At 45.9% G+C, this 24,751-nt stretch overlaps 1 protein-coding gene across 1 annotated transcript in view; it reads left to right on the top strand.

Annotated features, from left to right (window-relative positions):
• Nucleotides 1–17,359, top strand: part of LOC115481726 — a 28,387-nt gene extending 11,028 nt beyond the window's left edge. The window contains exons 3-8 of the mRNA XM_030221068.1: nucleotides 2,302–2,369; nucleotides 10,105–10,394; nucleotides 10,883–10,944; nucleotides 11,499–12,443; nucleotides 15,613–15,735; nucleotides 17,064–17,359. Coding sequence (XP_030076928.1) covers nucleotides 2,302–2,369; nucleotides 10,105–10,394; nucleotides 10,883–10,944; nucleotides 11,499–12,443; nucleotides 15,613–15,735; nucleotides 17,064–17,255 — 1,680 coding nt within the window. The 3' untranslated portion in view covers nucleotides 17,256–17,359. The remainder of the gene's footprint in view (nucleotides 1–2,301; nucleotides 2,370–10,104; nucleotides 10,395–10,882; nucleotides 10,945–11,498; nucleotides 12,444–15,612; nucleotides 15,736–17,063) is intronic.
• Nucleotides 17,360–24,751: the final 7,392 nt, after the last annotated feature.

The raw sequence follows: 24,751 nt of genomic DNA, 5'->3' as shown, positions 1-24,751 counted from the left end.
GTGGGGCCACAGGGGCCTGGGCCCCCTCCCCGCCGTCAACCCTCCCCCGCTGCTTACTTTTGCTGGCGGGGGGCCCCAACCCCTGCCAGCCGAGGTCCGACCCGCAATCTCCATATTTCGTCTTCCTCCGTGGCCATGTGCTTCAAGGAAGTAACGCTGCAGTGCTGATTGGTTGAATCCAGTTCGGCGACGTCAGACGCCGAACTGGATTCAACCAATCAGCACTGCAGCGTTACTTCCTTGAAGCACATGGCCACGGAGGAAGACGAAATATGGAGATTGCGGGTCGGACCAAAAGTAAGCAACGGGGGGAGGGTTGACGGTGGGGAGGGGGTGGAGAGAGGCGGCGGGGGGGGAGGAGGGAGGCAAAATGTGCCCCCCCTCTCTGGCTCTGGCCCCCCCTACCGCCGGATTCCAGATACGCCCCTGGTCTAATGATATATATGATCAAAGCCTCTGAAAACGTACGTTACTTTTCCTACTATGGCTGATCTTCTGGACCAGGGATCGGCAAAGGGAGGGGGGGGGAGGAGAGGGGAGGAGGGAAAAGGGGAAGAGTGAAAGCGGGGGGAGGCGGGAGGGATCTGGGGAAACACTAACAGTAGGGTTCTGGAACGTGAATGGGCTTCATCATCAGGGGAAGCTGGGCCGAGTTTTTAAGGAATTGAATAGGCTAAAATGTGATGTGACGATGATGCAAGAGACGCATCTGAGACCGAGAGACGCGCATTTATTGCGGCGCCGGCCCTTTAGAGAAGTATTGGTACATCAGGGACGGGAGGCCAGAAGGGTTGGGGGAGTAGCTATAAAAAATTTTCTCTGTGTTAAATGCCCACCTAACATAGTAACATAGTAGATGACGGCAGAAAAAGACCTGTACGGTCCACCCAGTCTGCCCAACAAGATAAACTGACATGTGCCATTTTTTGTGTATACCTTACCTTGATTTGTAACTGTCATTTTCAGGGCACAGACTGTATAAGTCTGCCCCGCCTCCCACCACCGGCTAAGCTTCTGGGGATCCCTTCCTTCTGAGCAGGATTCCTTTATGTTTATCCCACGCATGTTTGAATTCCGTTACCGTTTTCCTTTCCTAGTTCCAATAGTTTTTTTAAGCCGAAACAAAAGGGAAAAAGGATTAGGTATAAATTGCTAATTCCTGTTCCTACAAAATTTAGAGCATTGAAGGCCTGGAAAAAAAATCCCATGTCCTGATTCCTATTTTGAATTTCCTGTGAGAATTTTCCATGTGAATAGCCAGAGGTGGGCATTCCCATAATGTGGAGGGGGGGCAGATATTTGAGAAGTATCTAACATGAGGCAATTGTGGGAAGGAATGCTTTTTGGAAAACTTTGCATGAGTAGCAGGGATATAGGGAATCAGAGCAGAATGCAGATATGTAGAAGTTCCTGTGTACTAGGCCTGATCCAGTGATTTTCCTGTAGTAAAAGCGGTCACGTGATCATAGCGATTGACATTGTAGAGCATCTGTATGGCTGTATTTTGAATAAGCTGAAACCGCCTACATTGATATAGTTGGGTTTCAACTAACAGAGAATTGCAGCATTCCAAAAGATTAATTACAGGAGCATCTAGAAGTGCCCTGGAGTCCAAAGACTGTTTGTTTTTTAAAAGAATTTAGAAAAGGCTTTTCACCATCATAAAAATACGAGTGAAAAGTAAGTAAGCCTGTGATCCCAGCAGGGGCGTAGCCAGACCTCGGCGGGAGGGGGGTCCAGAGCCCAAAGTGAGGGGGCACATGTTAGCCTGACTCCCCCGCCATTTTTGACCCACCGCCACAAGGTGCTGGTGGGGGTCCCCAGCCCCCGCCAGCCAAAGTCTTGTTCACCATCAGTCTTCGGCACGTTCGCTGATCTGTGCTGTGAGTCCTGGCGTCCTGCACGGAACATGCTGGATGTCAGGACTCACGGCACAGATCAGCGAACGCACTGGAGACCGGCTCTGAAAAAGTAAGGTTGGCAGGGGTTGGGGACCCCTGCAAATAAAGGTACCTTGTGGCGGGGGGGGGGGGTCAAAAGTAAAGTGGGCCAGGACTAAATCTGTGGGGGCCCATGGCCACACCTAGCTACGCTCCTGGTAACGCTGAGAGACCTGCCTGCATCCTTGATCAGAAGAGGTCTATTTTTGGAAATTCACAGGTCCTCACAATTTCTGAGAACCCGTTCAGATTGCGATTCTGTTAAGGCTCAGTCCATTGTGACCCGTGGACCACAAATGAAGTGGAGAAGAGACGGGATACATCCATTTCCATCTTTTAATGATGGTTTCTTTCTTTCAAGGTTGACAGTAGCCCAGCGCCCAGAAGTTGGGGTAATTGGGATTCAAGCCATGACTATGAGACCCGCAGGTGAGTCTGACAAGGAGGATTCGTTTTCTGCTTCTATTTCTCCACCTATGTGTCTCTAAAATATCCTGTATTTCAGAGCTGAGATAGGTAGGACCTGCACACCTGTATTATTATAGGAAAGGCAGACAAATATTGGGAAAATGGGCCTGAACCCTCCATTGCTCCAGGTACAAAATATGTAAACCACTTTTGTAACCACAGAAAGGCAGAATATCAAATTCCAACCCCTTTCCCTTTATTATAGGAAGCAATTGGAAGATATCTCAAGCATTTGATGTTTAAATAGAATTAATTTTTTTAATTACTGCTCTGACAAAAAATGCTCTGTTTGGCTACTGCGTTGCTGTTATTTTTTGAATTTGTGGTTAATTGTTGTTAGGCTTTCATATCACCGTCCCCAAATTGTGATGGGCCCGCCACCCAGGGTTGCCATATAAAAAAAAATTCCGACCCAAAACCCGCCCAAAAACCGCACAACCGTCATAAACTCCGCCCAAAACATCATAAACTCCGCCTCTGTCACCATTAGCCCCACCCCCCCGCCGGCCAAAAAACCGCCCAAAAAAACCCAAAACCAGCCCAAAAAACCGCAACCCGCCGCGGGCAAAAGTTTCCTGCTGCAGGTTGCGGAAAACCGCCCATCTGGCAACCCTGCCGCCACCCTCAATCCAGGGAATAAAATAAAGCCAAGGCCACGTATGAGAGAGACACATAAAGGATAATTTCTCATGGGAGAACAGGCAGTAATGATACACAAAAGGTTTTAGCTGCTTCTGTCTTTCTCTCCAAAGCAAAGCTTTGACATTGTCACTTATATACATTTCTTTAGCAATAGTTCAAATACAGTTCATAGCACAAACAAGCTGGTTAGCGCATCTTAGAAAACGTAGTCACCCTCCTACAGGAATTATGTTGTTCCCTTTTCTAGCCACCTGTTTCCCTTATGTTACTAAATCACATTGTCCTGTTCCTGCACCCTAGCCCCTTCCTCATTTCTTGTTTGCCCACAAGGGTGTCTCAACAGATCATGAGTTCTACAGGAGGAGTCACTGAGACCAGGTCTATAAAATAACGAGTGGAGTTGAACCAGTGGGCATAGCCAGACCTGACATTTTGGGCGGGCACTGTGCATATAGGTATGACTAGTGTTTCTCGGGATACTACAAAATAATGCCTTAGAATGCACTTGAAGATGAATTTCTAAGTAGTCTGCCCAACAGCTGCCCTGCATCAACAGAAACCACAGACATACTTAAAGGAGAACTCGATATTTTTGAATATATTTACATTATGCCATATCAAATTTGACCAGACATAGAGATAGATCTACTATAATGGCAAACATCTCCATGCATGTGACAGGATCCTGCAATATAATTACAGCAGTGACGTACAGCAATGTATTCAAATTCTGATAGCACCTCAATAATAGCAACAAAATCCCTTCACTGCCAGGTACTTTGTAAAGTAACACTAAATCCTTCAAAGAGGCTTCTCAGATCCTATGTTGCAAACCTTAACACCAGTTCCAATAACAGAACCTTTACAAAGGCAGCAGTGAATATACACGACAGCACTAGGAATCCCATTGGAAAAGCCAGACAAGTCATACTCATAGATCCCCACACAAACCACATGCCAGCAGAATCCCTCACCTACTCGGACACATGCAGGACATACACAGACCAACCCTCATCAATTACAGAATAATGGAATAAAAATTAGAAATTGTTCTTTAACCCGACATCAGCTTTTCCCCTCCCTATCCCAGTAGCCCAGCATCCATCCCATAGCTAGGTATCAGCCCTACCCTTCCCCCATCCCCCCCCCCCCCCCATGGTCTGGCATTTTCCCACCCCCACCCTACTACTACTACTAATCATTTCTATAGTGCTACTAGATGTACGCAGCGCTGTACACTTGAACATGAAGAGACAGATAAGAAGGACATTGAGATCACATTATAAGTGAGTTTGAATTATATCAGGGCTACAGTGTAATGTACAATAACAAAACAAACAAAAAAAAAAAACAGGGTCCCTTGACCACACTGTAAGTACATAAGTAATGCCACACTGGGAAAAGACCAAGGGTCCATCGAGCCCAGCATCCTGTCCACGACAGCGGCCAATCCAGGCCAAGGGCACCTGGCGAGCTTCCCAAACGTACAAACATTCTATACAATCAAGCCATTGTGACATCACTAATGAGGTTGGCTCTTATTGGTGGAATGAGCCACTATGACATCACAATAGGTTAAATCACTGCTCTATGTAATAAAAGTGAGCCAAGTAGAGGACATAAGTACATAAGTAATGCCACACTGGGAAAAGACCAAGGGTCCATCGAGCCCAGCATCCTGTCCACGACAGCGGCCAATCCAGGCCAAGGGCACCTGATCCACATGATATAAAGCTGCATTATATGGGGTCTGCAGTGTATTCCTACCAGTGGTGTAGCTACGTGGGGCCACAAGGGCCTGGGCCCCCATAGATTTGGCCCTGGACCCCCCTGCCGCTGACCCTCTCGACCCCCCCCCCCTCCCGCCGCCGTCGCCGCTGTGGGCTACCTTTGCTGGCGGGGAACCCCAATCCCCACCAACCGAGGTCCTCTTCCTGAAGGACACAAGCATTAAATATAAGACCTTTTTTATTTTACATGTCCTGGGCACTGCAGAGTTCACCTCCACCCAGATACCCACCTACATTAAATGTAAAAACAATTTTTTTTAAAAAAAATTTTAACCAAGGCACTGCAAAGACCAACCCCATCCAAAAACCCACAAAGGCATCAAGCTATATCTTTTTTTTTTTTTTTTTTTTTTGCCCTACGCTGATTCATCCATGGAAGGGTCAGTGAGGAACGCGACACCGATGGTGATGAAAGCCAGCAGATTTTCCTATGCAGCAGATCCACATGACAAATCAGAGGACCAAATAACCATGGCTTCAAAGTTTCCAGAGATTATACTTGTCCAAGTTTAGGCAGACTGTCAGTTAAGTGAGTAAGTTTGAAGGTTTTTACACATGTGAGAGCAGTGAAAGAAGCAGACTCATGCTTTCCAAACCACCCTGGACAATTTTCAAAACACACACACACAACACGAATTCCATTTATAGCACTACGTAGCACAAAACAGGGACAAAAACAATCTCCTCAGAAGGGAATGAATCATCTGACAAATATTTTGTTTAGAGTTGGCATGGTCAGCTTTACATTTTCTCTGGCTCGCTGGCACAAGTTCCGATGCCCTGGATCAAATTTGCACTTTCCCAAAGGTTTTTTTTTTTTCTTAATTAGAGTCTAATTGGTTTCACTATACCTCACTCGGACAGATCTCTGTTGTAGCAAACTCTTTGGCACTTTTAAGATTCAGCAAACCTTCGTTTCTGTACAGTTCTGCACATCTCCTGATAATTCAGGTTTCCTAATTCATATGTTATGTAATTGCTTTACTACGTTCCCAGTTGCGCTATTTTTCCCCTCTTGTGTCTTTTCATCTGTGATTGCTAAAAGCACTTGTTTTTTTTTTTTTTTTTTTTTTTGCCCCAGTAAAAAGGTTCCTATAGCATCCACTTACCAGGTAACCAGGATTTCCACAACAAAGCTCAGCATGCTTTTGTCCTTTCCCAACCAAATGCTGCTTGGCTGTAGAATGAGAAGTGGCCAAGGGACTGTTGTACAATAATTAGCAACTTTTGTTCATGGCTCTTCAGCCCATGAAACTCAGCCAGTCTGAGACTTCAAATGGGTAAAGAGAGAACGTTTGGGGATCACTCGCCTTGTTTTTCCAAAACCAGTTTATCAAAAGTCAGTGACCCTCTTCTCAATGCCTCGTCTGTTATAGTTGTCCATGATGAGGGGGGAGTTAGAACTGCATAATTTGGGTGGCGAGGAGGAGGTTACCCCTGGTAAGTTGCCGCTCTGCCTAGTGGTTTGGAGCTGGGTGTTGGGTGGCAGCAGCACTGCGATGCCATCATGCGCACTGTAGTGTGGAGAAGGAGCGCAAAGCAGCAGATTCCAGAGTGAAACCGGACGGAGAGTGAGCGACAGAGTAGCAGTGCCGACGTGCAGTGCTACAATGCTTACGCCTACCCACTTCCGGATCAGGACCTGGCCCGCACTTTAAAAAAAAATGTGGTAGTTAAGAGGAAGAGGACCGGAGAGTTGTTAGCTGCGTGGGTGGGCCTGAGCTGAGATTGGGTGGGCCTGGGCCCACCCAGGCCCACCCGTAGCAATGCCCCTGAGTTGAATGGGTAGATGTGAAGCGTCTGTTCACGCTTTTCCAAAAATACTAGGACTAGGGGGCATGCGATGAAGCTACAATGTAGTAAATTTAAAACGAATTGGAGAAATTTTTTCTTCACTCAACGTGTAATTAAACAATGGAATTCGTTGCCAGAGAATGTGGTAAAGGCGGTTAGCTTAGCGGAGTTTTAAAAAGGTTTGGACAGCTTCCTAAAGGAAAAGTCCATAGACCGTTATTAAATGGACTTGGGAAAATCCACTATTTCTGGGATAAGCAGTATAGAAAGTTTTTTTTTTTTTTTTTTTTTTTTTGTAGTTTTTTGGGATCTTGCCAGGTATTTATGACCTGGATTGGCCACTGTTGGAAACAGGATGCTGGGCTTGATGGTCCTTTGATCTGTCCCAGTATGGCAACATGTATGTACTTTTATATGAAGGTTTTCTTCTGGGCGGGGCTGAACAAGTGGCGGCTGAGCGCTCTTTCCCCTTTCCAACCCTGTCGTATTTCTCCTCCTGCAAATCCTGCTAATGAATCCCAAGATGGGAAGCAAAAGAAGAAAGGGTGTCTGGAGAGCTGTCCGAGCTGGTGTAGGGTTTACTGCACCCTTCCAAACGGTGCTGTCGTCGGAGCATTGGGGGAAATAGGAAATGGGCCCATTTGCATACAGTAGCATGCTTCTTGCACTGATCTGGGGTGAGCTTGTTATTCCCCGCGGCAGAGGCCTCTGAACATTGTGCGCCGGAGAACGCAGGCGCTAGTGCAATACCAATGGTCTCTAGCGCCCACGTTTGCTTCGGAGCATCTGCCTGTTGGAGCATTTGTTAAGAAGAAAATGGATCTCTTAAATGAGGAACAGCTGTTTTCTTTTCCGCCATTGGATCGTTCTGCGTATATTCAACTTGTCAGTTATTTTCATAGTTTGCTCCTGTTTCTTTTTCTGGCTGTTTTTTTTTTAAGGTGATGCTTTGGGCCAAATATCTATTTCTCGGCATAAACTGTTGCTTCACAGCATCAACCCACCAGGGGCGTAGCTAGGTGGGGGCCACGGGCCCCCACAGATTTAGCCCTGGCCCCCTCTACTTTTGACACCCCTCCCCTGCTGCCAACAGGTACCTTTGCTGGCGGGGGTCACCAACTCCTGCCAGCCAAAGGCGTTTTCAGCGCCGGTCTCTGGCGCCTTCGCTGATCTGTTTGTCAGTCCTGACTCCAGACATCCTGCGTGCACGTCCTGTATGTAGCCCTGTGCAGGACGTCAGGAGCCAGGACTGACAGAAACAGATCAGCGAAGGTGCTGGAGACCGGCGCTGAAGAAGGCTTCGGCTGGCGGGGGTTGGGGACCCCCGCCAGCAAAGGTACCTGGTGGTGGCGGGAGGAGGGGGTCGGAGGCTGGGGGAGGCGGGCTAAACTGTACCCCCTTCACCTTGGTCTCTGGACCCCCCTCCCGCCAAGATCTGGCTACGCCCCTGCAACCCACTACCATCTATAATTCCGTACAAGCGGCTTGAACTGGGGAGGTGGGTGGGTCTCTGCTCTGTGTGATTTGGCCTTCCTCTGATAACCCCAATCCCAGCTTTGGTTGTTCAACATGGGGTGATTCATTGTGTCTGTTATCCCCAGCGTAGAGCCTTCCAAGCGGGTTGGCATATGGCTTTATAGGAAGATCTGGGCATTTTGGGTGCCTCTTCTCAACTATCTGCAACATCCCTTTGCTTTTATCTATGGAGGGTGCTCTCTTTAGTACATATTAATTAATGGGTTCCATAGGAAAGGGGAAAGAGTTTTTTGGTATTAAATGTATTTTGAATTACTGGTTGCAGGACCGTTCCCTACATTTTGGTAGGCGCAATGAATTACATGTATTACAACATAGTAAGTGATGCTTTGGGAATATTACGGTGCTTGAAATTATCCTAAACGACAAACGCTTTTTAAATATCTGGACTGTGCCATTTTGGAATAGAGGAGGATTGTCTGCATAGCTATATGGGAAGGGGAGGAGGGCTGGGACGGGGTGCACTGGGGGTGGGTGGGCATTTGGATACTATGTTGGGTTTGGGATCGGGGTCATAAGAGTCGAGATCTCATACCCTAGTTCTTCGTGTTCCTACAAGCTAATCTCAGGGAAGCGGGGGAAGGGATTGTTATTTACAGGTTTTTACTGGTGGTTGTATTTGTAGCTGTTTGCTACTCCTTAATAAATGGAGTATTTAATAATAAAAAATAGTTTTTGTGTTTTTCTATTTGTGAAACCAAGTTTTTTTTTGTTTTGTTTTTACTTTTAGCTTTTATTACAGGCAACATCAAAGTAAAACTATTGCAATAGACGACATCTGCAATCTCCTCTGCCCCCCCCCCCCCCCACGAGAAGAAAAACAACCTTCCAATTAGTGTAGTACTCTCCCTCCCCTCAGTCTTTTTTCCTTCCCGCCCCCCCCCCCCCCCCCCCCTTTATCCCCAACTAGAGAATGATGCGGGGATAGGGAAAGACCCTGGTGGTCAGGGACAAACTTTGTCCACTTCCCCGTTTCATTCTCTAATGTAGACAACGATGTTTTGGAAGAACAAGGAAAAGTGCTGGCCAAAGTTTGCACAGGGATCCTGTGTATTCCTGGTACCAGGAATGGAAGATGGGAGAGCGAGACTGAATCCTGAAATTGTTGATGACTTCTTATTCATCCACTAATTCAAAATATCATAACAGGGCTTCATGGGGCATTTTTCTCCCCCACTAGGGCATGAAGAACAGGTTGTAGTTTGTACCCTTGGACATTTTAACAGGGTGGATTAGGGTTCTTTGGGGTAGTAGAAGACAGCTTTTGTTGGGGTTGGAGTTGGGGTCATTATAGTTGCTCATTGTTTTCTTTTTGTGATTTATAAACAGTTGAACAGAATATTGTTTGTTTTTATACTTTAATAAAAAGGTTTAAATATAAAATCCTAAGTGTTCAAGGCTTGTGTAGATGAGGACAGAGCCTTTGGCATGGGGTGCAAATGGAAACAGGGTTACTGGGATCGGGACAAGGTTTGTCCCTTTGTCATTCTCTACCCCCAGTCTCTCTCCATCTGGACCAGAACAAGCATCCTATTCCCCCCCCCTCCCCCCACTCCATCCACACCTCCCAAACATTTCTGGCAGCAGCGTCAATCCTGACTAATGTTCTTCTCGGTATTTCAGCTGATCACTTATTCCCTGTAGGGGGCTCAAACATCATCAAACTTCTGTCTTTCTTTCTTAGTTATGGCAGTCAATTTGTCATGTTGCATCATCTCCCCCCACCTTTTGCCAACCGTTCTCCACATCAGGGCCCCTCTGCCCGCTTCAGTTTTCCTGTCACAAACTCTCTCTTGCAGCCAGGAACATTATTCCTTCCAGCATCATATCTTTCTCTCCCCCCCCCCCCCCCCCCCCCCCCCCAGCAGAGAGCAGTCCAGGTGATGAGAAAGCAGATCATAGCCTCCAGGACTAACTGCAGATTTATCATGCAGGGAACACAGGGGCTACAGAGAAGAGAGAAGCTACAGGGAACGAAGGGGCTTCCGGGAAAATGGCTACAGGGAACAGAGGGATTTCTTGGAGCGTGGTTACAGGGACCAGAGAGGCTTCTGCGAGAGGAGGTACAATGAAGGAAGTTCAGAGAGCCGAAGGGATTATGAGCAACACACAAGCTACCAGAAGCAACACATCTGTTCTAAGTCCTTCCAGCACAGCGAGACAAGCTATGAATCCCAAGACACCTCTCATGGAAAACGCATCCCAACAAAGAATTACAAAAAAGGTACAGCCATTCTTGCATGGGACGTCCTCTTCCCGAGACTGGATAAGGAAACCCCCACCCTGGGTAGCTCACTCAGTCCTGGGTTCTGCTTTCATGGCCTTTGTCATGTTCCTGATGTGACTGACAGCAGGTACATGCTTTCAGCATGTTTTGTGGGTGCTGCTGTGTATATGCAGGCGAGGATGGGGGAGGACTATGTTGGGGGTGGGGGGTTGGTATGCTGACCTGCATCTGTCTCCACTCCAGCACCCTTCTTTTTTTTTTTTTTCTTCTGATTGGAGGAGTAGCCTAGTGGTTAGTGCAGCGGACTCTGATCCTGGGGAACTGGGTTCAATTCCCACTGCAGTCACTTAACCCTCCATTGCCCCAGGTACAAAATAAGTACCTGTATATAATATGTAAACCGCTTTGAATGTAGTTGCAAAAACCCCCCCCACAGAAAGGCGGTATATCAAGTCCCATTTTCCTCTCCCTTTCTGTCTTGCCAGATACACTTAGGTCGGTCCGATGCATAAAAGAGATACCAAGTCAAGGAGACAACAGCTTAGCGGTAAGAAGTTTGAAAATATTTATTAGTTTGACTCTCGTAGCTCTGTTACCAGGTTTCGCCGAGCGTTACCCATATCATTTCCTGGTTTGATCAGTTCTATGTAAACTGAAGGGTGGTAATTAGGGATTTCAAACACTTTCAGTGCAGTAGCCACTCCAGAATACATTAAATCCCCCCCCCCCCCCCCCAAACACACAGAGAAGGTATGGGGGAAGGCCTAGATATGTCTTTATTTTATTCCTTTTAGCAGAAAGAGAAGAAGAAAAGTATTATTCCATCTAGCAGATAGGAAAAAAATTCCAAAACTGACCCAAGCAAGAAATCAGGGACAGCATTGTCTCGGGTATCTGAGGCAAATAGGAAAGGGGTCCTAGGAGGCCAGTGAGCTGGTGGAAGCGTGTATTGCGTTTCTGAGGGCAGTTAGATCATTCCAGTAGAAGGCTGGTAACGCAGCTAAATGAACAAATCGGAGGGCGGTATTGCCCAACACCTTTTAGTGCTTAAATTGATATGTACTTTGCAGTCAATAAACCATTGCCTTTTCTTTCAATTAGGATGCTACTGAGGGAAAAGACCCAGAGAAGAAATATACTGGAGACAAAAAATCATGGCTCAATATACCGGAAACCACCACCAAAGGAGGAGAAAGTGATTTTGCTGTAAAAGAAGTTGAAGAGAAGGAGGTATGGATTGAGGAAAAGTCAGAGACTGCTATTGAAGGAGGAGAAGTAACTCTTGGAGCTGAAGAGAAACCAGCATGGATTAATGTGATTCCAATAACCACCATCCAGAGAGGAGGAGGTGATACGGATGGAGCTGGAGAAGGACGAGTATTGATAGAGATAATCCCAGAGAGCATCACCCAAAAAGAAGTCAATGCTGATGGCGGTGGAGAGGAGCAAGCATCAATCAATGTGATGGTCCCAGAGACTGCCACCCAAAGTGGAAGAGGTGATGTCGATGATGGAACTGGAGAGAAGCGAATACAAAACTTGGTGATCCCAGAGAGCACCATCGAAGGAGGAAAGAATGATAGCGATGGACCAGGAGAGAAACGTGCATGGATCAAGGAGATACCAGAGAACGTCACCGAAAGAAGAGAAGTCAATACAGATGGAGCAGGAGAGAAGCAAGCATGGATCAAGGAGATCCCACAGAGCACCATCGAAGGAGGAAAGAATGGTTCTGATAGAACTGGCGAGAAACAAGCATGGAACAAGGAGATTCCGGAGAACATCATTGAAGGAGGAAGAAATGGTACTAATAGAGCTGGAGAGAAGCGAACATGGAACAAGAAGATTCCAGAGAGCACTGTCAAGGGAGGAAGGAATGTTACTGATGGAGCTGGAGAGAAACGAGCGTGGATCCTGGAGAGAGCTGTAGGAGGAGGTGGTGATGGTAATGGAGTTGGGCCTGGAGAGAAGCGAGCACGGATTGAGATGCCAGAGAGCACCATAGGAGGAAGATGTGACATACAAGTGGCACCAGGTATGGCTAAGGTAGGTCCATCCTGATAGGTTATTACAAAAGTTCAGTACCAAAGAAGCATGACTTGACTCTACTTGCTTGGGGAGCAGGAAATTGTGACCAGCATAGAATTATAGCATGCAAAGAGGTTCCTCATGACAGTACAGACCTCAGAACTGCAGTAGTTAGCCATAACCTAAGAACACATAATGGTGAACCCCAGGACAATTCCCTCCCTCCCAAAATTCCATCTGGGCTGAGCACTGGTTCATTTGTTTTTATTATTTATTGCATTTGTATCCCACATTTTCCCACCTCTTTGCAGGCTCAATGTGTCATTATTGGTAGATAGTAGATTAATAGCTAACAGTTAGTGTTACATAAAGTAAATATAAGTAGAAAACATTATTGATAATAGGTAAGGTGGAGATGTCATAGAAATAACGTGATCGAAATTCAAATAAGCATATATAAGCAAGAACATTGTTGATAATAGGTAAGGTTGCGTTGTATTACATTTATAGTTGCTGCTCTTATTGGTATGCCTTGTTGAATAGGTGGGTCTTCAGGGATTTGCGAAAGTTAGTTAGTTCATAAGTAGTTTTTAAGTTGCGCGGCAATGCATTCCATAACTGTGCGCTCAGGTGAGAGAAGTTAGACGCGTGCGTTAGTTTGTATTTTAGGCCTTTACAACTGGGGAAGTGCAGATTAAGGAATGTGCAGGATGACCTTTTAGCGTTCCTGGGTGGCAGGTCTACCAGATCTGACATGTAGGCAGGGGCATTTCCATGGATGATTTTATGAACTAGAGAACATACCTTGAACGTGATGCATTCTTTAAGTGGAAGCCAGTGTAATATCTCCCTCGGGGGCTTAGCACTTCATATTTTGTTTTTCTGTATATGAGTCTAGCTGCGGTGTTCTGGGCGGTTTGCAGTCTCTTGATGATTTGCTCTTTACAGCCAGCGTAGAGTGTGTTGCAGTAATCTAAGTGACTAAGCACTATTGATTTGTACCAGGTTGCGAAAGATGGTCCTTGGGAACAAAAGGTCTTATCCTTTTTAGTTTCCACATTGAATAGAACATCTTTTTAGTTGTATTTTTCACGTGACTTTTCAAGTGTAAGATGTCGATCGATGGTAACTCCAAGAATTTTCAGTGTGTCCGATACGGGAAGGGATAATTTTGGTGTGTTTATGGTGGTGAATTTGCTTGTGTTATGTTGTGAGGTGAGTATAAGGCATTGCGTTTTTTCTGCGTTGTTTCAGCTGAAATGCATCCGCCCATGAATGCATGATATGGAAACCTTGATTGATTGTCGTTGGTAATTTCCATTAAATCTTGTTTAAACGGGATGTAGATCGTTACATCATCTGCGTATATGTATGGATTGAGGTTTTGATTGGATAATAATTTGGCCAAGGGTGTCGTCATTAGGTTGAAGAGAGTCGGCGAGAGGGGGGATCTTTGGGGAACTCCACATTCAGGTGTCTGAGGTGGTCGAGTTAGATATTGCTTGGTAAGATCGTGTGGTTAAGAAGCCTTTGAACCACTTGAGGACGTTGCCTCCAATTCTGAAGTATTCAAGGATCTGTAGTAATATTCCATGATCAACCATATCGAAAGCGCTGGACATATCGAATTGTAGAAGTAGTATGTTGTGACCAGTTGCGATCAATTGTTTAAATTTAGTCATAAGAATAACTAATACTGTTTCGGTGCTGTGGTTAGACCGGAATCCTGATTGGGAGTTGTGCAGTATGGAGAATTTATTTAAGTAGTCGGTGAGCTGATTGTTCACCATTCCTTCCATTAGTTTGGTTATCAGTGGAATAGATGCTACTGGGCGGTAGTTGGTTAAGTCGCTTGTGCTTTTTTTTGCATCTTTGGGTATAGGGGTGAGTAAAATATTTCTTTTATCTTTTGGGAAGAGTCCGTTTTGTAGCATGTAGTTCAAGTGCTCCGTGAGGTCTGCTATGAATTGTTGAGGTGCAGACTTATTAGGTTGTTAGGACATTTGTCTAATTTGCAGTGAGATTTGGCGAACCTTTTGAGCTTTTGGGAAATGATATCCTCTGATTGCGCCTCAAAGTTGTCTGCTGGGTATTCACCAGGGTTTGGGTCTAGACAGTCAAGAAGTTCTGCGTAGTTTATGGTATTGACAGGTATCAAGAGACGTAGTTTTGTGATTTTCTCATTGAAGTATTTTGTGAGATTTTGTTTGCTGCTGGTTTGTCTGTGCTGTTGGAAGTTACCAGTGTAGTATCTAGTAATTTGTTCATGAGTTGGAAGAGTTTGTGTGTGTCCTTGTAGTCTGGTCCAATTTTAGTTTTATAATATAGTCTTTTAGTTTGTCTTATGGTGTATTTTATATTTTCTTTGTAGTTTCTTCCAGGCGGTGAATGTGGAGTCGTCTTTCTTTTTATTCCATGCTCGTTCTAGCCTTCTGACTTGCGTTTTTAGCTTTTTCAGTTCTTCGTTGAACCATGGTATTGAGTGCTTTCTATGTGAGGTTCTTGTTTGAAGTGGTGCTATGTTATTTAATATGTTTCTACATCTGTTGTCCCATTCTTCGAGAAATTGGTTTGTATCCATCTTTATAGACCATCCGTGATCATAGAACTGTTGCCAGAATGTTAACGGATCTATTTTTCCTCTCGTGGTGTAGGTAGTTCGTTCTGGTTTGTGGGTTGATTCTTTCATTCGCCATATGAGGGAGAAGTTTGCTATATAGTGGTCGGACCACGGTATGGGTGTCCATTTTATATCTGTTAATGCCAAATTTAAGTCAGGGTAGAATTTGTGTGTGATGATATCTAGTGCATGTCCTTTAATATGGGTTTGCTGCGTGGTTGGCTTGTGGAAATCCCATAGTTGAAGGAATTCTTCGCATTCTTGGGTGTTTGTTGAGGTAGGATCTTCAAGGTGTAGGTTGATATCTCCTACTATAAGTAAGTTTGAGGTAGAGACACGTATGTTCGATATGAAGTCCATAAAAGTGTGTTTGGCAGTCTTGCCAATTACCTGGCGGTCTGTAGAGCAGGACTATGTTAAGGTGTTCCATTAGGTTTGGGTGGCTGATTCTAACTGAGGCAGTTTCGAGTTGAGGCAGAATGGATTCGGCTACGGTTGTAACCTTTGTGGTATTTGTACAGAAGCTCCCAATTTCATGACTAATGCATTTCTGTTGCATAATCTTAGGTTATCTGTGAAGAAAACAGAGTCGGCAGCTCTTCTTGCCAGCCCTGTTCTACCCTGGGTAAGGAGACTACGAGAGATCCTCGTTCTGTGGCTATACTGGCCAGAAAAGAAGCTATTGAACTGGTGAGTGATGAGGAGACTGTGGATCTTGAACTTAGAATATTAACAAAATGTGTCTTCTCTGTACTCGCTGTATTAAAATTAGTAGCATAGCAAAGTAGGAAGGTGTTATCGTAGATGCTTACATAATCCACATGTGCGTGAGCCAGGCCCAGCCTAGTTTGACAGGGAAAGCCAGTGGTGGTGTTTTCTGTCGTAAAGTAGATTCAATTCATAAAGTGTATGGGGGACAGATTTAAAGATCTCAATATGTATAATTTGGAAGAAAGGTAGGAGAGGGGAGATATGAAATACATTTAAATATCTATGCAGCATAAATGCACAGGAGGTGAATCTTTCAATTGAACGAGGGGGCATAGGATGAAGGGGGGAAAGACTCGGAAGTAATCTGAGGAAATACGTCTTCACGGAAAGGGTGGTGAATTTGTGGAATGGCCTCCAGGCGGAAGTGGTGGAGATGAAAACAGTATCTGAATTCAAGAGAGCTTGGGACAAGAACCTAGGATGTCTAAGGGAGTGATGGGGAGAGTAGATGGCATGGATGGGCAGACTGTGGATAGGCCATATGGTTTTCATCTGCCTTAGTTTTGTGGTCCTGTTTTTCACTTATTGACAGACCCTGTAAGTTAGTGAGGTGTTTCAGTGGCGTGGGCCAGGGCCCATCCACTTAGGGCTCAGGCCCACCCAACAGCAGCACACGTTTAGTGGTAGCTGGTGGAGATCCCAAGCTCTACCAGCTGAAGACTTTCCCCTGATGGTAATGAAAACGCTACTCTCCACAATATGGGCACCTGCGCATGTTCAGTTTTCAGCGCATGCCTGCTGCAGACTGCCAAGGTGGAAAGAAGCATTTTCCTGCCAGCTGAGATGTATTTTTGTGGTGGTGGGGAAGAACATTTGGTGCCCACCCACTTCTTGCCTAGGCCCACCAAAAATCTGTTTACTGGCTACACCCCTGAGCTATTTGCGGTCCAGAGTTCTGTTCCTGAGGTCAGCCCACTGCTCTTTCCCTTATGAAATGGTTGCTACTTCCTTAATTTTACTTAGGTCAAGTATGGTCATCTATAGAGCACCTGTTTATGAAAATGGTGCGTCTGTCATTAAGTTTCCACTTTGATTTTTCCTTCATGGTGTCCCAGATCTAGGTCTTGCTTTATGGGGTCACAGAGGCCGAGGAGAAAGATAGGGTCTGTCTCACTAGGGCAACTACAATTATTGTCACCATACAGAATATATTTCTCACAGATGACTAACCCTGTGGCCTCTGTGCTTGCTGTGAGACTACCTGGTCCCCACTGTTTCCTTCAGATATTGTCACCTGTCTGTTGCAGGCCTACCAGCACGACTGCAGAGCTTTCGTTTTTGTGGCCAGCATGTTGTTGGAGAAGGAACCCGCCATGCAAACAACCATGGTGTCAGCAGTGCGGGCGAGTCTGCGAGAGCTGGGCAGGCACTGTGTGCATGAGCTGAAAGGCTTCATCGAGAGATACGATGTGAACTCTGGTGGCCATGCCATGAGGTGACCACATCGGCCTGTCCTGTGGGCTGGAAACCTGTGAAAGAAGGGGGGTGTCCTGTACCTCTTAAACCATTCATTTGGATAATAAAAGTATCATTAGCCAAATTCTGGTGACGGATTTTAAGTGGCTCCTTTCTATTCAGCTCAAATGTGTATTTCTTTTTACTTTTTTTGGCAAGTTTACCATCCTGCTTCTTTATCTGTGATACAAGTCCCCCTCTTCCTGGACTTGGGAAGTTTTCCTACAGCTCTTGAGCCAGTGTTCAGCACTCGTTTTCAAGCCAGGGCTGTCTTTTTTTTTTTTTTGTTTTGTTTTTTTTTTGTTTTTTTGTTACATTTGTACCCCGCACTTTCCCACTCATGGCAGGCTCAATGCGGCGGGCAATGGAGGGTTAAGTGACTTGCCCAGAGTCACAAGGAGCTGCCTGTGCCGGGAATCGAACTTAGTTCCTCAGTTCCCCAGGACCAAAGTCCACCACCCTAACCACTAGGCTACTCAAAAAAAAAATGGTTTTAGTGTGGGAGCCAAATACTGGCCAAAGCAGTTGGCCTTCTGGGCAGGAGGGCTTCTCCAATGATGCAGCTGGCCTGACTCTTCAGGCCCATTCAAAGTGTTTTTGCTGCACAAATCAAAGTCAAAACTCCCCACATGTACATACTTTCCCTCAGTCCATTGCCATCTCCCCGCACGTTCTTCCCAACTGAACTACACCAACCCCTTCAAGCTGCCTCCCTCTCACTCCCACCCTGTCTCAATCTCCAGGGCTGCGCTGTGGCTCTGGTTTCCTTCCTGACACTGCCCAGCTCCCAGGGAGATTGAGCTGTGCCTAACCTCCTGCACTGAATTCTGAGCCTTGCAAGGCCAGGACAGAGCAGAGAAGGGCAAAGAAGGGAGAAAGTGTATTTTGGGAACTGCACATTGATTGCTGGAAACCACCACTGGCTCCCAGGACTTGAGCCTGGTCCTAGACTAACACAGTGGCTCTGCTCAGCTCTGCTGTCTTCCTGTGACCTTTTCCTTGCCCTTTCTTTGTTTTATGCATTAGATTGATTTCAAAAAGGTTGTGGTGAGTTGGGGTCCACAAGGATAATCCCTTCTAGAGATCCCTTCCACTTGGAAAATTAGTAGCCTTCAGACGATGGATCAGATATGCAGAGAAGAGACTCTTTCCTGCACTTTGGGTTATCAACGGTGCTTTTTTTGTAGACAAAAAAGGTGCCAGTACTCATGGGCGGGGTCACCACATATGGCTCCACCCCTATCATAGCCATGGAGCATATAACATAGAAGATGACGGCAGAAAAAGACCTGCATGGTCCATCCAGTCTGCCCAAGAAGATAAATTCATATGTGCTACTTTTTTATTTGTACTGTCCTCTTCAGTGCACAGACCGTATAAGTCTGCCCAGCACTAGTCCCGCCTCCCAGCCCCAGCACAGACCGTATATGTCTGCCCCGCCTCCCAACCACCAGCTCTGCCACCCATTCTAGGCGGAAAAAGACCTGCACGGTCCATCCAGTCTGCCCAGATAAACAGACATCATTGAAAATATTATACTAGTATAGGAGAAAAAAATAACATTTTTTTTTTCCATTATAAATAATTTCTCTACGCTGTTACAGCTCCAGTATACCCAGCGCAAAATAAGACAGCAGATGTAAATTCTCAAATTGGACATAAGATGAAGCTAGAATATGGTAGATTTAAAACAGGAGAGAGTTTTTCTTTACTCAGCGTGTAGTTAGACTCTGGAACTCGTTGCCGGAGAATGTAGTGGCAGCGGCTGGTCTTATGGAATTTAAAGGGGGTTTGGACAGATTCCTGAGGGAAAAGTCCATTGAACATTAATTTTTTTTTTTTTTTTTTTTTTTTTTTGGGGGGGGGGGGGGGCGGGGGTTGCTGGGTTTTTGAAGCCTGGATTGGCTGCTGTCGGAGACAGGATGCTGGGCTTGATGGACCCTTGGTCTTTCCCAGTATGGCGGTGCTTATGTACTTATATTCCAAACACTAAAATGAAAATAAAATGATTTTTTTTCTACCTTTGTTGTCTGGTGACTTTGTTTTTCTATCCATATTGGTCCCAGTCTCTGATTCTGCTGCTCTCTATCTGTTCTCTTAACTCCGTTTCCAGGGCTTCCTTTCTGTTTATTTCTTTTACTTTCCTCCTTTCTTCTTCATTTCTTGCCCTACATCTGTAAGCAAAAGCTGGGTCCTCCTCCGTGGAATTGACTGGAGGAGGTATAACGTGGATCCAGCTTTTGCCTATTTTTTCCATCCATGTGCAGTTTTTCTCCTCTCTTCCCTTTCCCTCATCTCCATCCATGTGCATCTTCTTTTTTTCTTTCCTCCATCCATCCATGTCCATCAATTCTCCTCTATCTCCTGGTCTCTTCTCCATGTCCAGCATGTCGCCTCTCTCCCCTGCCATCCATGTCCAACGATTCTCCTCTCTCCCCTCCCCTCCCATCCTTGTCCAGCGATTCTCTGCCCTGTCCTCCCCTGCCATCCATGTCCAGCGATTTGCCCTGCCCTCCATTGTCCAGTGATTCTCCTCTGCCCCCTCCCCTCTCCCATGTCCAGCAATTCTTCTCTCCCCCAGCCCATCCTCCTCCTCCACTGCCTGCCAGCGTCGGACTCAGCAGCGCGAACGGTGCAGCGATTGAGAGAGGCTGGCAGTGTCAGAGCTCTCTCCCCCCAGCCCATCCTCCTTCTCCACTGCCTGCCAGCGTCGGACTCAGCAGCGCGAACGGTGCAGCGATTGAGAGAGGCTGGCAGTGTCGGAGCTTCCCTCTGTGAGTCCCGCCTATGCGGAAACAGGAAATTTAAACAACGTAGGCGGGACTCGCAGAGGGAAGCTCCGACGCTGCCAGCCTCTCTCAATTGCTGCCTGCACCGTTCGCACTGCCAAGTCCGACGTAGTAGTAAGTAGGGGAGTGAGAGGAAGGGTACAGGACTCGCCAGGGAGGAAAAAAGGTGCCGGTATGCTATACCGGCACAAAAAAAGCCCTGGTTATAAATGGCCTTTGAAGATGGAAATGTGCTGAAACCGGTCTTTAAAATGGGTATGCTTTTCTTTGTTGCAGAGGGTCTGAGCTAGGACCGCTGCTTTTTAACATATTTATAAATGATCTAGAGATGGGCGTAACTAGTGAAATAATTAAATTTAATGATGACACAAAGTTATTCAAAGTCGTTAAATCACGGGAGGATTGTGGAAAAAGAGGACCTTACGAGACTGGGAGTCTAAATGGCAGATGACATTTAATGTGAGCTAGTGCAAAGTGATGTATGTGGGAAAGAGGAACCCGAATTATAGCTACATCATGCAAGGTTCCACGTTAGGAGTCACGGACCAAGAAAGGGATCTAGGTGTCGTTGTTGATGATACGTTGAAACCTTCTGCTCAGTGTGCTGCTGCTGCGGCTAAGAAAGCAAATAGAATGTTAGGTATTATTAGGAAAGGAATGGAAAACAAAAATGAGGATGTTATAATGCCTTTGTATCGCTCCATGGTGCGACCACACCTCGAATATTGTGTTCAATTCTGGTTGTCACATCTCAAAAAAGATATAGTGGAATTAGCTCAATCTATAGCAGATTATGATGGAGGGGTGACCCAGTGTACAGCAGATGGTAACTGAAATATAGTCAAAGTTGCCCCGACCAGGATCCAGGTTTCACCAAAAGACTTGGCTTCAAGGGGGTCTAATAATCCAAACAGGCTAGGAACTGCACCTGATTCTAACCAGTTCCTAGCCTGTTTGGAAAACAAAAATGAGGACGTTATAATGCCTTTGTATCGCTCCATGGTGTAACCTCACCTTGAATACTGTTTGCAGTTCTGGTCACCGTGTGTCAATTAGAAAAGGTACAGAGAAGGGTGAGAAAAATGATAAAGGGGATGGGACATCTTCCCCATGAGGAAAGGCTAAAGCTTGGAGAAGAGACGGCTGAGGGGAGATGTGATAGAGGTCTATAAAATACTTAATGGAGTGGAACAGCTCGATATGAATCAGTTGTTTACTCTTTCCAATAATACTAGGACTAGGGGGAAGGCATTGAACTTACTAAGTAGTAAATTTAAAACAAACCAGAAAAAAAATATTTCTTTACTCAAAATGTAATTAAACTCTGGAATTTGTTGCCAGAGAATGTGGTAAAAGTAGCTTAGCAGGGTTTAAAAAAAAAGGTTTGGATCATTTCCTAAAAGAAAAGTCCATGAGCCATTATTAAGATGAACTTGGGAAAATCCATTGCTTATTTCTAGGATAAGCAGCATAAAATGTATTGTTTTGGGATCTTGCCAGGTTATTTGTGACCTGGATTGGCCACTGTTGGAAACAGGATACTGGGCCTGATGGACTTGTGGTCTGTCCCAATATGGCAATGCTTATGTTTAACTGTTAAAGTAGGAGAAAACCTTGGGAAGCTGGAAATGAGGGCTGAGCGTGCCAGAATCCCAGCTCACATTTTCCACTGAGGTGTAACAAAAGAGACGAGAGAGTACAGGCTTCAAAAACAGCAGAAAGTTCTAGGGCAGGGTTGGAAAGAGTAGATATGATCCAGGGAACTAAAACTCGGATGCATGCGAGCACAGAGCCTGTCCATTTCCTGCTTCAACTGCAAATTTATCCAGCTCAAGAAAATGCTAGTGAATGACAAAAGATTTAGCATAAACTGCTCTGAAAGGCTTCGCAAGGGCAGTTTATCAAATGTTTAATGAACTTGTAATACTAAAGCAACAGTGAATTTTAAATTTCAACATTTTGGTAATTCATCTCTTTCTTTCAGCTGTGGCCCTGAAAAAAAAAATCAGTTTGAAAACTAAATCCTGAACTGGCCATAACCCTGGAGTTAACAAGAACATCAGAGGGGAAGGGGGAAAAAACCCCCCTCTTATGGGTGGTTTACTAAGTGGTGTTATTAAGGTGGAAAAGGGCAGAGGGCTGCATCTTACAGTTAATCCTTTAGGTAATGCACTCAGTCTGCTGCCCCTCACTATCTTTCTACCCTCATCTCCCCTTACGTTCCCGCCCGTAACCTCTGTTCACAGGTTAAATCCCTCCTCTCAGTACCCTTCTCCACCACCGCCAACTCCAGGCTCTGCTCATTCTGCCTCGCCTCACCCTATGCTTGGAACAACCTTCCTGAGCCCTTACGCCAAGCCCCCTCCCTGCCCATCTTCAAGTCTTTGCTTAAAGCCCACCTCTTCAATGCTGCGTTCGGCACCTAACCCTTACCGTTCAGTGAATCCAGACTGCCCCTATCGGACCGACCGTTCACTTACATAAGTACATAAGTAGTGCCATACTGGGAAAGACCAAAGGTCCATCAAGCCCAGCATCCTGTCACCGACAGTGGCCAATCCAGGTCAAGGGCACCTGGCATGCTCCCCAAACGTAAAAACATTCCAGACAAGTTATACCTAAAAATGTCTATTAGATTGTAAGCTCTTTGAGCAGGGACTGTCTCTCTTTGTTAAATTGTACAGCGCTGCGTAACCCTAGTAGCACTCTAGAAATGTTAAGTAGTAGTAATGTGGAACAGGTAACGGCACCTGAATAGATGTAGTTTAACTCCATTTAAAGACCTTTTCTCTGCGAGTGATAAAACACTGAGAACCCCCCCCCCCCCCCAAGCTTTTGTAAACGGACTTCTTAGGGTACAAGTCTCCCTGTTGCTCTGTGTGAAGTGGGGCGTAGCCAGACTTCAGTGGTAGGGGGGGTCCAGAGCCGAGGTGAGGGGGCACATTTTAGCCCGCCCCCCCCCCCCTGCCATTGCTGACACCTCCAAAAACTTTGACCCCCACCCCCTGCCGACGACCCTCTCGACCCCCCCCCCCCCCGCCCGTCGTTGCCTACCTTTGCTGGCGAGGGACCCCAGCCCCCGCCAGCCGAAGTCTTCTTCCTTTGTTTGGTTTCTGACTCTGACGTCCTGCATGTACAACGTGCAGGACGTCAGACTCACAGAAACAGAACGAAGCCCTGCAGATCGCAAGGCCTCGTTCTGTTTCTGTGAGTCAGACTCCAAAACAAAAGGAAGGAAGAAGACTTCGGCTGGCAGGGGTTGGGGTCCCCCGCCAGCAAAGGTAGCAGATGGTGGCGGCGGGAGGGGGGGGGGGTTGAGAGGGTCGTCGGCAGGGGCGTCCAGGGCTAAATCTACGGGGGCTCAGGCCCCCGTGGCCCCATAGCAGCTACGCCCCTGGTGTGAACTTGACTCTCCATTACTTCAGTTACAAACTTATGGGTCGATGCTCAAAACTCCCGTGGAGAAGCCCATCTCATTGGAACAGCAAAGAAAAATAGCCTTGTCAATGGTATTCAAATCATATGCGTGCTGTAAAAGCGAAAGCAAGGAGGGGGGGGGAACATGCTTGGTGCATGCGCAGTTGTGTGATAAGCTCAGTTCTTGTGCGCATGCGCCAGGCAAACCCAAAAGTGAAGCTCACATTTAGCGTCTGTTGTCTATGCCTTTTAAGTATTTCAATTTTTTTATTTTATTTTACTTCTTTAAGTTGGTAGGCTTATATTTAAGCGCAAGAAACAGGTGCCAATGCATGCTTTCACTTTCGGGTTTCCTCTGACTTGCACACATTCGTCTCTCCCTACCAGCACTTCGGGATTTGCACAGCTTCCTTCTGCTTCCAAATTAAATATAAAACAGCAGATTTTAAAGAATGTTGTCTCACGATTCTTTCTATCATCTTAACGCCTGCTCTGAGATGGCATTGGGTTTCAGTGGTAAGAGCACGGAGGGAATAGGAAATGATGTCATTAACACCCATTTGACTATATTTGCATGTCATTAACATCTATTTGACTGTATTTGCATGCTATTTGCACTAATCTGCTCATAGGGTTCTAGCACAGGAGACATTCTGCGTTCACGTTACGATTTGAGCATCGGCCCATTAAACTGTAAGCCTTCTGGGAACTGAGAGACCCTAATGTACCTGAGTTTAATGTGCCTTCAGCTACCACTAAAAGTCATGAGCTAAATTTCCCCCTCCCAAAAGAAACTCAAACCACTATGAAGTAAATCCCCAGACAGACAGATGAGATTTATACATTCTCCATCATCGTTAGTGGGTGTTTTAACAGATGCTCTTCAGTCTACTACTACTAATCATTTCTATAGCGCTACTAGATGTACCCAGTGCTGTACATATTATATGCAGGTACTTTCTCTGTCCCTAGAGGGCAGCACTGTACACATTATATGCAGGTACTTTCTCTGTTCCTAGAGGGCTCACAATCTAAGTTTTTGTACCTGGGGCAATGGAGGGTTAAGTGACTTGCCCAAGGTCACAAGGAGCTGCAGTGGGGACTCAAACCCAGGTTGCCAGGATCAGAGCCCACTGCACTAACCACTCCTCCCTCTAAGTGGATCATACAGGGTTATACTTGAAAGGCGCGACTTGCTGTTTGTGATTTATTTTTAAATGTAAAGAGATTTTGCACAGGTGAATTTCTGTGTTTGCTGTTAGATTGAGCTCACT

The sequence above is a fragment of the Microcaecilia unicolor genome, chromosome 12 (assembly GCF_901765095.1).
Source record: "Microcaecilia unicolor chromosome 12, aMicUni1.1, whole genome shotgun sequence".
In the NCBI taxonomy this organism is placed as follows: domain Eukaryota; kingdom Metazoa; phylum Chordata; class Amphibia; order Gymnophiona; family Siphonopidae; genus Microcaecilia; species Microcaecilia unicolor.
The sequence above is the reverse complement of the archived record's forward strand: the minus strand, read 5'-3'. Positions and strand labels throughout refer to the sequence as shown.